This window comes from Camelus bactrianus, chromosome X (assembly GCF_048773025.1).
Source record: "Camelus bactrianus isolate YW-2024 breed Bactrian camel chromosome X, ASM4877302v1, whole genome shotgun sequence".
NCBI classification, from domain to species: domain Eukaryota; kingdom Metazoa; phylum Chordata; class Mammalia; order Artiodactyla; family Camelidae; genus Camelus; species Camelus bactrianus.
Genome location: NC_133575.1, coordinates 117,728,859 through 117,743,808, shown reverse-complemented (window position 1 = coordinate 117,743,808; position 14,950 = coordinate 117,728,859). Strand labels below are relative to the sequence as shown.

The following is a 14,950-nucleotide window of genomic DNA, read 5'->3' as shown; positions in this document are numbered from 1 at the left end:
CCACCGAGGGACTGGATTTTAAATTTTATTTAATTTTAGTGCATTTAAATTTAAACAGCCATCTGTGGCTAGTGGCAACCATATGGGACACTGCAGTTCTACAGGACCTGGTGATCGAAGGCACAGAGATTTTGGATGGACTTGGGGTTGGGGATTCACTGGGTGGGTGTGAAGGGGGACCCCTGGGCTGGGAGGGGATGGTTCTAACAGGTGTGGCTGCAGGGATGGATCCTGGGGCCCAACCAAGTGCTTCTCTAGATGCCAAGGCAACTGCAGTGAACAAGCCAGAAAAAAAACGCTGTCCTCCCAGAGCACGGTCAACCTAGACCTGAATCAGATCATCACAAACTGGGGGGAGCTGTGACGGGGAAGCTCGGGAACTCATGAGAAACTATGATGTGGGGACTGATCTTGTCTGGAGGTCACAGGAGGCCTTCCTAAGCGGGGGACGTTGAGCTGACATCTGAAGGTGGCTATAACCAGACAGAAGGACCATCAAGTAGACAATGCACTGAGGGTGGGGAAGACCAGAAGCTGGGTGATCACCTCTGCCTGCAATAAGAGAGGCACAATGTCAAGTGTGAGGTAGGCACTGGGAGGCCGTGAGATCGGAGCCTTCATCTGTTCTCTTCATACTGTGCCTCTGACACCTAGAACCACGCCTGGCATGTAATGAGCTCTGAATAAATGGATACTGGCTAAATGTAGCCCCAGCCGGCCATGGGACCATTTGCTCGGTAGTTGTCCTTTCCACTCCTGGTGACATGCACGCTCGTCATCAGTGCTGCTTGTTAGCAAATTTGGATTTGATGTGCTTAGTAAGTGGAACGTCACGGTTTTACAATCTTTAGATTCTCGCCTTGAGCCCCTGAGAACTTACTGGAGATTATGTGTTATCTTGTAGTACGGCCGCCTCCCCTGGACCTGAAAAACCTCTCCACCATCCGGGAACACACATCTCTAACCAGGACCCGCACTGTGCCCTGGTGAGTCTTTGCTCAAAGAGGCCTCGCCCAGCACACTCCCAGTCTTGGGTAGGCCTCCTTGATGAAGTGTGGTTGCAGCCCACTTGATCTAGCTTAAGCCAAAGGAGGGATGGGATTTATAATCATGAGCCAGAAGCGTCGTAGGTCACAAAGGAAGGGATAGGACTGAATCTTCCAGGATCGTGGACTCGGGAGCGGAAGTGCTGCCGGGAACCCCAGGAATCCTCTCTCTCCGTCTCTCACGCCTGCTTCTCTGTTCACATTTGCTTGTTCCTCTTTCTGGGAGAACTCTTATGGCCAAAGACAGCTGTACCAAAGATCCTTATTTACATCAGACAATTCTAGTACCAACAGAGATGGGTCCTTTCTCAATCACAATTCACCTTTCTTGGCAGAGGGAATTGTATTGCTCCAGCCTGGCTAGAATCAACTATGGTCCGGGGAGAAGGGCCAGTAGTACCCACACAGCTTCCAGAAGCCCAGTCGCGTGAATGGAGCAGGAGGAGGTAGTTGTCAGAGGAAGAGGGGTGGCTCACTGGCTTGGTCAGCAAACCCCCAAAATGTATCTGCAGTCTCTCTAGAAATTGCAATTTCAGATGTCCTGAGCCTGGCTCAGCAGTTTCTTAGTTCACTCTAAATGCCACAGGACACAGTTACTTTGGAAAGCAGAATTCAGCAATGAACTCGATTTTCAGACAAGGCTGCAGCATCTCAGCCTGTGCTCCTGACTCCGGACTAGGATGAGAGCTGATTTGCAGTCTTGTTCTCCTCCCATCAGAGGAATGGCCACACTTCCCCTCTTTTCCTGGTGACTTTGAGCATCTTTGTTTTGTTTCATTTTGTTTTTCTCTAAATGATATGATGCCTCGGTCTCTTTCTAGAAAGTTCATGAGCTGTGTCACACAGAGGACCTGGAAAAAAGTAGCCTTTGAGAATTGGGAGCCATTTGCTCCCTAGTGGGACAGAAGCTGCTGCGTAGTGTCCACTGCTTCGGGAGTTGCTTTGGCCAGAAGGAAGTTGTATCTGGAAGGGGAGGGCCAAAACCCCCCAGGGGCCATGTCCATTCTTGGCTGGCTTTCCGAGCAGCTGTGAGACATTGCTTTGACCTCATCTGTATTTTTGTTCTCAGCAATCGAACCAGCTTTTTCTCTCCAGAAAGAAATGGTATTAATTCTGCAAGATTTTTTGCCAATCCTGTTTCCAGAGAAGAGGAAGAAAGCTACATCCAAATGGTAATCCTATATTTTTCACACTCTTCTTACTCTTCATCCCCATCTGTGTTCTTATGAGTCCACTCTAAAGGAAGCATGTTCTTCAAACAAGTACTCGATTGTCATACCAGGCGACAGTATTTTCTAGACTGAGAACAAATCAATACAAAGAGCACCCAGGGCTGAGATGTGTAATGGGAAAACGGAAGTGCCGGCAGTTCTTTTCATCAGGGCTGGGATATCCTGTTTGAGCCCAATAGGTCTGTAGTTCCCCGGATGTCCAGGGTTTAAGCTGTGAAAATGCACACACTGGAGGTTCCCTTCTGCTGCACCTTGCAGCCCTGCCCTGCCCGCCTCTTACAGAGTCTTCCTGCACACCTGAGTGGCTGGGGACCTGGCATCTCCTACCCTCTGCCTTGGGTTCTACTGAGAAGGGCTTATTGAGGAGACAGAGGGGCTTTTAGCACCTCTTGCAACTATCAGACCCTTTAGCCAGAACTGTTACCATTCTACAATTTTCAAATGTCAGGAACCCTAGAGAGAACCTGTCTGAACTATGAAATTTTGAAAAGAGATCTTGGAGGGACAACATTTAAGGCACAATGACTATATATACTTTTGAGAAGACACTTCTGCCTTCCTGTACATGAAGATAACAGGCAATTAAAATTCTAAAAAATGGCCACCTCCAATGAAACAGTAATTAAATGCTTCATTTGGCCTTTCTTTTTGATAGATTGTGCTGTAAGGACACTTAACCATGTGCAGGTGGAAAGTGACTTGTGCCAATCTGCTGTGGAATTCACAATGTTTTTCACACTTCATAATGGCCCTTGGGAGACTTCTAGAAGAAAACACTCTTATAAAAGATACTGACCAGCTGTGCTTTGTCTCCAGAGAACAGAAAAAGGAAGTGAATTCATAACCTAATGGAAGCCAGTGCAGAGTCATTCCAGAAACAGGCAGTTCATTTCTGATCTTTGAGGCTGTGAGAAAGAGCGCTGCGTCATTAACAATAGAGTTAAGGATTGGTTTCTTGCCTAAGTTTATGATCATTGGTTAATGACTGTCTCTGTACATTACTAGACAATGTGACACAGTAGATTAAAAGCCCAGAATACCAACTGAAGAAAGGTAGCTGTGAGGAAGACACCCTAGAAATGTGTTTAAAGTCTATCCCACCTCATTCAGTGTGTGTTTCAACTTCAGTATTTTCAAACAGCTTTGACTTCCATTATTTCAGTTGCTCCACAAAACAACCCTGTTTGGTGGACAGAATTCAGACAATTCAATTTTGATTTGACACATAATTATATGCATTAATTTTTTTCTCTCCTTGTGGACAAGTTCTTATCTGCATGTGAAAATTTAGTCTAGGGGCTAAAATACAAGTTTTGTTTTAATAAAGTTATATAACCTTCTTTAGTTGATTTTTTTTAATGAAATATACTTTATGTACAAGACTGTTAGTCTTGAGTGCACTACATAATGATTGGCATTTCCATACATCATGAAATGATTGTCACGGTAAGTCTAGTAACCATCTGTCCCCCTGCGGAGTTACTACAGTATTATTGATCCTTTTCCTTAGCTGGACAATACATTCCTGTAACTTGCTTATTATGTAGTGGAGGATTGCACCTCTAAGTCCCCTTCACCTGTTCTGCCTACCCCAGCCACCCATTTGTTCTCTGTATCAGTACATCTGTTTTCATTCTGTTTTGTTTGTTTTTGAGATTTCACATATAAGTAAGATCATGTAGTATTGTCTTTCTCTGATTTATTTCATTCAGTATAATACCCTCTAGATCCATTCATGGTGTCATAATGGCAAGATTGCACTTTTTTGTGGCTGAGTAATATTTCATTGTGTGTGTATACCACTCTTCTTTATCCATTCATCTACTGATGGGCATTGAGGTTGCTTCCATGTCTTGGCTATTGTAAATGATACTGCAGTGAACATTGGCATGCATGTAGCTTTTCAAATTAGTGTTTTTATATTTTGGGAGTAAATACTCAGAAGAGAAATTGCTGAATCATGTGGTAGTTCTGTTTTTAATTTTTCAAGGAATCACCATACTGTCTTCCACAGTGGTTGCATTAGTTTACATTCCCACCAACAGTGCACAAGGGTTCCCTTTTCTCCACACCCTTGCTAACACTTGTGATTTGTTGTCTTTTTGATAACAACCATTCTGACAACTGTGAGCTGTTACCTCATTGTGGTTTTCATTTGCATTTCCCTGATGGTTAGTGTACGTTGAACATCTTTTCATGTGCCTGTTGGCCATCTGCATTTCCTCTTTGGAAAAATGTCTGTTCAGATCCTCTGCCCATCTTTTAATGAGGCTGTTTGGTTTTTTTGTTTGTTTTGTTTTGTTTTTTTGAGTTGTGTATGTTTTGGATATGACCCTCTTCTTAGATGGATCATTTGCAGATATCTTCTCCCACTTGGTAGGCTGCCTTTTTGTTTTATTTCTAGTTCCCTTTGATGTGCAAAAGCTTTTTAGTTTGATGTGATCCCATTTGTTTATTTTTGCTTTTGTTTCCATTGCCTGGAGGAGACATAGGCAAAAAAAAATATTGTTAAGACCTATGTCAAAGAGTGTACTGTGTATGTTTCTTTTAAGAGTTTTATGGTTTCAGGTCTTACATTTAAGTCTTTGATTCATTTTGAGTTTATTTTTGTATATAGAGGGAGAAAGTCATCTGGTTTGAGTCTTTTGCATGTAACAGTCCAGGTTTCCCAACATCATTTATTGAAGAAGCTGTCTTTTCCCCATTGTATAATCTTGCCTTCTTTGTCATAGATTAATTGACCATATATGTGTGAATTTATTTCTGGGCTCTTTATTCTGTTCCATTGCTGTCTGTGTCTGTTTTTGTGCCAGTACCACACTGTTTTGACTGTTGTAGCTTTGTCGTATTGTTTGAAATCAGGGAGCATGATACCTCCAGCTTTGTTCTTTTTCTTTCTCAAGATTTTTTTTGGCTATGCTGGGTCTTTTGTGGTTCCATACAAATTTTAGTATTATTTGTTCTAGTTCTGTGAAAAATCCCATTGGTATTTTGATAAGGATTGCAATGAATAAGTAGAATGCCTTGGAGACATTTTAGCAATATAAATTCTTCCAATCCATGATCACAGTATATCGTTCTATCTGTTTGTATCATCTTCAGTTTCTTTCATCAGTGTCTTAAAGTTTTCTAAGTACAAGTCTTTTACCTCTTTGACTAGATTTATGCCTGTGTATTTTGTTCTTTTTGATGTGATTATAAATGGGATTGTTCTCTTAATTTCTCTTTTGGATAGTTCCTTGTTAGTGTATAGAAATGTAACAAATTTCTGTATATTCGTTTTTGTATTCTGCAGTTTCACTGAATTGATTGATGAGCTCTAATAGTTTTTTAGTCTTGTCTTTGTGATTTTCTATATATAGTATTATATCATCTGCAAACGTTGACAGTTTTGCTTCTTCCTTTCCAATGTGAATTCCTTTTATTTCTTTTTCTTGATTGATTGCTGTGGCTAGGCCTTCCAATACTATGTTGAATAAAAGTGTTGAGACTAGGCATCTTTGTCTTGTTCCTGATCTTAGAGGAAAAGTTTTCAACTTTTCACCATCAAGTATGATGTTAGCTGTGGGCTTGCTATATACAAACTTTATTATGTTGAGGTATGTTCCCTTTACACTCACTCTGTTGAAAGTTTTTATCATAAATGGGTGTTGAATTTTGTCAAATGCTTTTTTTGCATCTATTGAGATGATCATATGGTTTTTATTCACATTGATTGACTTTCAGAAATTGAACCATCCTTGCATTCTGGGGATAAATCCCACTTGATCATGATGTATGTATTAAATATATTGTTGACTTCAGTTTGCTAATATTTTGTTAAGGATTTTTGCATCTATGTTCATCAGTGATATAGGCCTATAGTTTTCTTTTTTTGAATGGTGTCTTTGGTTTGGTATTAGATATTAGGATGCTGCCCTTATGGAATGAATTTTGAAGTGTTCCTTCTTCAAGTTTTTGGAATAGTTTGAGGAGAGGTGTTAATTCTTCTTTAAATGTTTGGTAGAATTCACCAGTGAAGCTGTCTAGTCCTGGACTTTGTTTGGAGTTTTTGATTACTGATTCAATTTCAATGCTAGTAATCCGTCTGTTCAGATTATCTCTTTCTTCCTGATTCAGTCCTAGAAGATTGTATGTTAGTGGAATTTATCCATTTCTTCTAGGTTGTCCAATTTGTTGGCTTATTATAAATGTTCATAGTATTCTCTTATGATTGTATTGCTGTGCTATCAGTTGTAATTTCTACTCTTTCATTTCTTTCTTTGTTTATTTGGGTCCTCTGTCTTTGTTTTTCCTTAATGAGCCTGCCTTAACAATTTTGTTTATCTTAAAAAAAAAAAAAAAACTAGCTCTTGGTTTCATTGATTTTTTTTTTTCATTGTGTTTTTTTGGTGTGGCCTCTATTTTATTTCTTTCCACTCTGATCTTTATTATTCCCTTCCTTTTACTGAGGACAGCAGCCAGGAGCTCAGTGTGGGCTGGGGGGCACATCAGGGCAGTCCTGGCAAGCCAGCCTAGAAGCTGCCCTAGGCAGTTTCAATCTGCTGCTTCCATGCTGGGACTGGGAGCAGGCAAGTCTGTGTGCGTTCTTCGAGAGTGGAGTCCAGTCTCAGTTTCTTACAGCCCTCTGGTAAGCCCCACTGGTTTTCAAACTGACTAAGGGGGCTCATCTTCCCTGTGTCAGACCCCATGCTAGGGTGCTTAATGTCTGGCTTGAACCCTTCGTTCCCCAGGGAGGAGCCCCAAGCCTGTGACAGTTCCCCCTCCTCTTCTATGTCCCTCACTAAGGGTAAAGGTCCCAACCAAATCACTGCTCTTCTCTTCTGTCAGACTCTGTGTGGATCTTTTGTTAAAGCCTTGGTTGTAGAAAAGCTGTCCAGCTATTCCCCAGGTAAATTTCAGTGAGAGTCATTCTCTCTATAGCTGTAGTTTTGATATGTCCATGAAGAGAGCGTCATCCTTCTCCACCATCTTGATCCCACCTTTTCTTTTGTTTTTCAAGATTGATTTGGCTATTCAAGGTTCCTTGAGATTCCATGTGAATTTTAGGATGGTTTTTTCTATTTCCGCAAAAAACACCGTTGGGATTTTGATAGAGAATGCTTTGAATCTGCAGATTGCTTTGGTTAATGTAATCCTCTTTGGAGGATTTGGTGAAGTATCTGTTGAATCCTTTTGCCCAAGTTTTAATTGGGGTTTTTGTTTTCTTGTACTGAGTTTTGAGAACTCTTTATATATTCTGTGTATAAGTCATGCAATGGGTATGTGAGTCACAAATATTTTAAGTCTGGATCTTGTCTTTTCATTCTCTTCTGTTCTTTGAAGAGCAGAGATTTTAAATTTGATTAATCTCAATTTATTGACTTTTTTCATTCATGGGTTGTTCTCATGTCTAAGAACGCTTAGCCTAACTTTTGATCATTATGTTTTCCTCCGTATTTTCTTCTAAAAGTATGATGGGGTGATGAAAATGTTCTAAAATTGATTGAGGTGATGATGACACAGATATGTGAATATACTAAGCACCACCAAATTGTTCACTTTAAATGGGAAGATTGTATGGTATGGGAATTATATCTCAATAAAGCTGTTTGCAAAACAAATCCTAAAGATTTTGGCAAATGTTGACAAGCAGACCTTTACAATTGAGTCTGGAGATTGAACGATAGTTCCCTGGGCTACGTGAGCAGCCCAAGGGGCAAGACGAAGGTCATGATATCAGGGGTTCCCCAAGGAAACTGTCCAGCAAGATTACCTTGCAGTGAACCCCACAGCTGACAGACACCACCCATGTACTCAAAGCTTCCACTCAGCTTTTTGGTCTTTCACTCTTAAATATGAACAGCCAGCCAGTAATTTTATCAGACATCTCAGGAGAATTCTCACGTGAAGGATAGGGACCCAAACAAACAGATTGGAGGAAACAAAACCTATGCCAGAAGGAGAAACCATTTTTAAAGAATCTATTATTACAAATATTCTCTGAGAGATGAGCTCTTACTTAATACATAAGTTAAATGAATCTATTAAGTCAAACAAGCACATTAACATATTAAAGGAGAAAATGATGTGATTGTCTCAGATGCAGCAAAAGAATTTGATAGAACTCAACATCTATTCACATATGGGAACGAGATATATAAATAGAAGTTGCATCACTGGGGAAAAGATGGTTATCCATATGGGGTACAAACAAAATAAAAATGAATGAATTGTATCCCTATTTCACCACCATAGGTTAAAATCAGTTCAGGCTAGATCGTTACTTAACCACTGTAGACAGTGATGGGCTATTAGCAACACACTTAACCAACAAGTGATTAATCTCCTGAGTATATGAGGAAATCTGAGAAAAATTAGAAAAGTACAAGTACTTCAATATAAAAAGTAGCAAGACAAAAACAAACCTGAACAGATAATTCACAGAAGAGGAAAAAATGACCCTTAAGCATATAAAAAGATGGCCAATTAGTTAAATTAGCAAGGGCATGGGAAATCAAACCGCAGTTAGATACCATTTTCCCCATATCCGGTGGGTGATAGTAAAGTTGAAGGTGCATACATCCCGGGGCCACACTGGAAATTCTTCCACAAGCTGCATGAAGGCTCAGAGCTGCATCGCTTGTAATAGCCTCCAAGTTGGAAGCAACTCAAATGTCTGTTGTTGGTAGAACAGTTAAATAAATCATGCAGTGGAATCCTCTATTCGAATGAAACAGAAGGAAACGGGGCCAATGCTTTGACATGGGTGAGTGTGACATATGTAATAAGGAGCAAAAGTTGAAGTCACCCAAAATGCATACAACATGGTTCTATTGATAAAAGTTGAAAACAGACAAAACTCAAGATTATGTCAGTTAAGGATACTTGCACACTGATAAAACTATATTTAAAAAGACAAGGAGTGATAAGCACAAAATTCAAGACGGTGCTCAACCTCTCCGGGGCAGAGGAGGAAGTCGCAGGGGAGTAGGCACTCCCCACGCCTCAGGTGTGGCCGTATCCCACTTCTGAAGCTGGATGCTGAGTCCATGGGTGTGTCTTTGTATTGTGTAGAGTACCTTTAAATGCATTTGAGATGCCTTTACTAGAGCTTCAATAAGTGCGGTTGGTTTTTTCAGGATTTAATCTCTAAGGAATCATGGGCCTGCCCGATCCATAAAAAAAAAATCCTTCTTGGGGGAGGTAATCACCAGCTGTTTCGAAGGTGACTGAAGGTCTAGCTTCATGTGAAGCCCAGGTTGGCTCTGTTGTATTTCAAAGCCAGCTCTCATACAGGATTGCAGGCTGAGCTATTATCATCTGATGGCAGTTACCCAAGTGGAGACGTGACTCACTCTGCTTCCCCGGGGCCGCCCGACCAGAAATCGTTAACCTGCATCCCATGATGTTGGTTTCTAGGAAGAGCACAGAACAGCCAGCTCCCTGACGTGGACAAAGAAATTCAGCCTGGATTATCTAGCCCTGGACTTCAATTCCGTGTCACCAGCCCCTGTACAGCAGGTAGGAAGTACTTAAAATCAGCCCTAATCCTGCCTTCCAGAAGTCCTGGTGTATTTCCCTCTGGGGTATATTCTTTGGGTGGATATGTACAAATTTATGTGGTATTCATACTCCTTAAAACTTGGACCGTAAACTTTATTGAGTGTAAGCTGTGGTATGAATGAATAGTAGGGAAGCAGTGGACAACAGCTAAATATTCTTGAGCAAAGGATGCTTAACAGTGTGTTGTTTGATGAGAAAACCCACTTGCTGAACGGGATAGACAGTATGATTCCATCTTGTGTGTGTGCAGAAAAAACATCTGGAAGATTTCCCTTCTCCTTTACCTTTAATTTCATTCCAACAACCTAAAATGATACTCCAGAAAAGCGGGTCAGAAGGGGAGACGGATGACTACAAAAGGCACGTTAGTCGGTTTTAGTAGGCTGTGCAGTGATGAGCACCCCAGATCTCCAAGTTGAAGGGAGCAGAGGTGAAGAGCGATCTGTACACAGACACACAAAGTGTAGCATTTCTTTCTGCAGGTAACTTGATAGCACTGTAATCTACCACACTCGAACTGCCATTTTCCTGACTTTTTCTTTTAATTTTTAGAATTTTTTTAAATTGAAGTATAGTCAGTTACAATGTGTCAAATTCTGGTGTACAGCATCATGTCCCAGTTATAAATACACATACATATATTCATTTTCATATTCTTTTTCATTAAAGGTTATTACAAGATATTAAACACAGTTCCCTGTGCTACACAGAAGAAATTTGGGTTTTTTTTTTTTTACCTATTTTTATATGTAGTAGTTAATATTTGCAAATCTCAAACTCCCAGGTTTATCCCTTCCCACTTCCTTTCCTCCAGTAACCATAAGATTGTTTACTATGTCTGCAAGTCTGTTTCTGTTTTATAGATGAGTTCATTAGTGTCCTCTTTTTTCTTTTTTCTGTTTTTAGATCCCACGTATGAGTGATATCATACGGTATTTCTCTTTCTGGCTTACTTCACTTAGAATGATGATCTTTAGGTCCATCCATGTTGCTGCAAATGGCATTTTATTATTTTTTATGGCTGAGTGGTAGTCCATTGTATAAATATACCACCGCTTCTTTATCCAGTCATCTGTCGATGGACATCTAGGCTGCTTCCATGTCTTGGCTATTGTAAATAGTGCTGCTATGAACATTGGGGTGCAGGTGTCTTTTGGAAGTAGGGTTCCTTCTGGATATATGCCCAGGAGCGGGATTCCTGGGTCATACGGTAAGTCTATTCCTAGTCTTTTGAGGAATCTCCATACTGTTTTCCACAGTGGCTGCACCAAACTGCATTCCCACCAGCAGTGAGGAGGGTTCCCTTTTCTCCACAGCCTCTCCAGCATTTGTCATTTGTGGACTTTTCCTGACTTTTAAAATTCGATGTAATGACAGTCTTTTTGTTCTCCCCCTTCAGAAACTTCTCCTTTTAGAGGAGCAAAGAGTAGACTATGTCCAAGTGGACGAGCAGAAGACGCAGGCTCTCCAGAGCACAAAGCAGGAGTGGACGGATGAGAGGCAATCCAAAGTGTAAGACAGCTGGGCTTGCTGGGCCTGAGACTTGGGGCTTGCTTGGAGGTTTTCACTAGAATTGCACTGATGGTCAACACAGGTTAAGATGCAGAGAGAACTTATGGTACCTGTGGGCTTGGCAGAACCTTTGGGAGAGAGGACATATTTGGACACATTGAACGGGGAGAAGAAGGAAGTGGTTTCCTGACAGAGGGGCCCTGGGGGAGCCCAGCCCTCCCCTCCCAACCCGTCGCAGCAGTGTCCCTCCCCAGCCACGCCTGCCCATGCCCAGAGCCTCAGGGAGGCTTGGAGTTGGCTCCACAGTCACAAAAGACAGAGATGGAGGATTCCACTGGGATGTAGAACACTCCACTCAGGCAGGGTAGGAACAAGAAAAAGAAGAGTTGGGAGGATAATTTCCCCAGTGTTTGGTTAAAGAGCTCTCCAGTGGAGCATTTGGAGTGCAGACTGGAAGCAGTATTACTACCAACAGGCTGACATCGTTTGACTCCAACGCCTGAAAGTTTGATCTGTCTCCTGTGCCTTCCATTGGACTCATAAATTATCCCAGGAGAGAGGCACCTGGAGAGTATCGTGTCCCCATCCCTGAAAGCGCGGTTGAAGAGATCAAGCCTAGTGATGGTGGCGGAATCTGCATTCCTCACTCCAAAGACTCCAGTGACAGAGGCGTCGAGTCCCGGGCTCCACGATGACGGTATCAGCTTACACTGGGGGCTCTAAGGATCATCTCTTCCCCTACAAGACCTTGGAAGCTAGGCTTGGCAGAGATTGGTGCTCCCACTTTGAAGAAAAGAATACTAAGAGCTGGAGGAGGGAACATTTGGCCCAGGATTACTCATGGAGCCGAGACATGGAGTCTCTTTCCACCGTCTCACGCTGCCTCTGAGGATGCTGATGAAGTCCATCAGTTTGGTTAATTCTGAAGATGTGTGGGAAACACACGCCAACCCGGGATGAGTCACCGTCTCCTCTCCCTTTCACAGGATTTTGAGCAGGTGCTTTTATACTTGAAAGGTATGCATGTCAAGCCAGGGTTTCTGTGTGTGGCGTTGAAACTGGGAACTCTAAGGTGATCAGTAGTTCCCTTTAAATACCTCTTGACAATCTGTGTGAATTCCATCCCTGGTTCACGTGGTCCCCTCGCAGCGTGTTTCCCATGAGCTGGCTAATGCTGGTGGAAAAACTTATGCCACCTCGGGGAGGGCTACCCCTGGCTATCTTCTGCTTGACTCAAGCTTTTGTGTGACAGTTAGGAGCCGAAGAAAATGAACAAACCAAAAAGCAAGCCCCATTCTCAGGTTTCCTGGCTAATGTTTCCCTCCTGCTTTAGTGGCGCCTAGACCTTGAGGAGGGCAGATATTCACACTGTGCATTGAGGGCGGCTTGTCGCCTCTTCCTTTATGGGGCACTGGGGTTCAGGGGCCCCAGACAAAAGTCTCAATCTGACACAGAGTTTTACCTGATGCTCTTTCCTGAGCCTTCTGAGCACCTGCAGGCAGAAGACAGATCTGAACAAGTGGGTAGTAAGCAGATACTGACCTACTGTTCTGTCCCTGTGTCTTATACATGAGGCTAGATCACGTAGGCAGGCAGGTCTCTGACAGTTGGGGTTAGTCAGAGCAATTGTCAGCCTTATGCAGAGTTTCATGGTTTTGAACTGCTCCAAAGGTAAGTGTCAACATCTTGGTTTTTCAGACCATAAAAGAAGTAATTTTGATGTTCCAAGCAGCAGGATCTGGTGACATAATTTTCTTCCTGGAACAAGATGGGGGAACACTGCCAAGTGCTTTAACTGACTTGAGTCCTTAGTGAGTCTGGATGGAGCCACAAGCGGGCTCCTTGCACCCCACGGCCTGCTCCATGTCACCACACACAGAGTCGCAAAGAGTCACAGAGCCTCAGGCAAGAATCCAGGGCAACAGACGGCCAGTTCCCATGGATGGTAGCTTCCTCGTTTGTGGGCCACCTGTGTTTAGGTCGTCAGAAAAGTTGTACACCCAAGTGTCGAGAACCTCACCAGATTGGGGATAGATTGGAAAAGTAAATACAGCTGAAATGATGTCAGCAATGAAATGTCATCCAGGTGACCAAAAAAAAAAAATCTGTTTCTACAAAACATTTCCAGGGCCATAGTTACTGCACGAAACAACAGACACTTGACTGGTGTGGCTTGTTTGGAAGTGATTAGGGATTTTTTTTTTAAAAAGATGACTTCACCTCATTTCCAGGGTGTATGCGATGATGTCTTGCTTTGATAAAACCGCTCATGGATGACTCCACAAAAACAGAACAATTCAGGGACACAAAATACAGGTGGTTTCTGAGCTGACAGCAGCGTATGCTCTTGAGAAAGGCACCAGCGTGGACTAGCTGTGCCAGCAGAGAGCCATGATTCTGAGGGTCTGTTTTTTTTAATAGAAAGGATCCCAGATACTGCTCCAAGTCAAGTGCACATGGCACAGCTGTACGCTGTGCAATACACCTTTCTAGAAGATTTGAGAATCATCAGGACAGTGTAGTGATTAATCCCACGTTCTTTTCTGTAGCTTCTTTTGGCTTCATTTCCTTCCATCTCGTTTTGTTGGGAAATACTCCCAGGTCAGGAGTTGTGTCATGCAGAAAAGGCGGCTGAAGGGTGTCAAGCCCGTGAGTCCCCAAGTCCTTGGGCCACCAGCACCAGCTGGATCATAGCCTTTAGGTCTGAGTTGCACCCGAAGGCTCCCCTAAGGCCCTGCTTTCTCCTGTCAAGGCCACCTCCTCTGCCCCCATTCACACCACCTTTGTATCCACAATCACGCTGATTTTTAAAAATTCACTGTGTTTTTACTGTTTCATTTCTGGCATTAATAAAAGTCTTGGAGGAATTGTGCCCGAAGTGCCCGCTTATTTGTTTTAAGTGACAACAGCTGATAAAAATAGGGACCACGGTTTGAAAGCTGAGTATGTGAAAATAGACTTCATTGCCATTTTGGAAATACAACAAACTTCACCTGAGTCATGTGGAATGACCTACATTCGTGGCATTTCACTGCAAACAGGTGGCTGTAATCAGCACTGCTTCTGGTCAGCCAAACCGCATCCTGACACCCTTTTTTTCTCTGACATTAAAAGCGGCAGCTCGTGACCTTCCTGTCCCCAGCAGGGGTCCAGCGCCACCACCTCCTCTTCTCCACAGTGAGGCTCCCAGCTTCTCTGGGCGCTGTGCAATCTCTGGGTGACTGTGCCAGGCAGAGGCCACTAGGGTAGCAGGGGCTCCGGAGTAGGGGAAACAGGCCAAAGGCAGAGACCCGACAGCCAGGGTGCTGAGGGGGAGGGGAAGCCACGTGAAAGTCCGCGCCCTGGGGAAGTATGAGGCTGGTTACCCATCATCCCCCGACCTGAAGAAGGGCAGGTTGTCCACGAGGCTTAACCAGAGACGCAGGGCCCGGGGACTAACCTAAAGCGGCTCTGAACCCCAGGCCCCTTGTGCTCCGGCCCCCTTCCTCCACCAGAGGCCTCCCCAAGTTTCCGGATTTCTTCTTTATTTTCCTCAATTTTAAACTGCCTTTATTGTTATCATTTCCTTATTTTAATTGTGCCATTTGTTTTTATAAATGTAATTTTTATTTTCTG

At 42.9% G+C, this 14,950-nt stretch overlaps 1 protein-coding gene across 4 annotated transcripts in view; it reads left to right on the top strand.

Annotated features, from left to right (window-relative positions):
* GAB3 (GRB2 associated binding protein 3) overlaps positions 1-14,513 on the top strand; it is a 70,356-nt gene extending 55,843 nt beyond the window's left edge. For 2 of the 4 annotated variants that reach the window (XM_074358896.1, XM_010967102.3), the window contains 4 exons: positions 905-986; positions 2,116-2,218; positions 9,680-9,781; positions 11,223-14,505. In XM_074358896.1, coding sequence (XP_074214997.1) covers positions 905-986; positions 2,116-2,218; positions 9,680-9,781; positions 11,223-11,339 — 404 coding nt within the window. In that variant the 3' untranslated portion in view covers positions 11,340-14,505. Of the gene's footprint in view, positions 1-904; positions 987-2,115; positions 2,219-9,679; positions 9,782-11,222 lie in introns of all 4 variants that reach the window. The other 2 variants (XR_012504536.1, XM_074358897.1) reach the window with 2 other exon arrangements.
* The last annotated feature ends 437 nt before the right edge of the window (positions 14,514-14,950 follow it).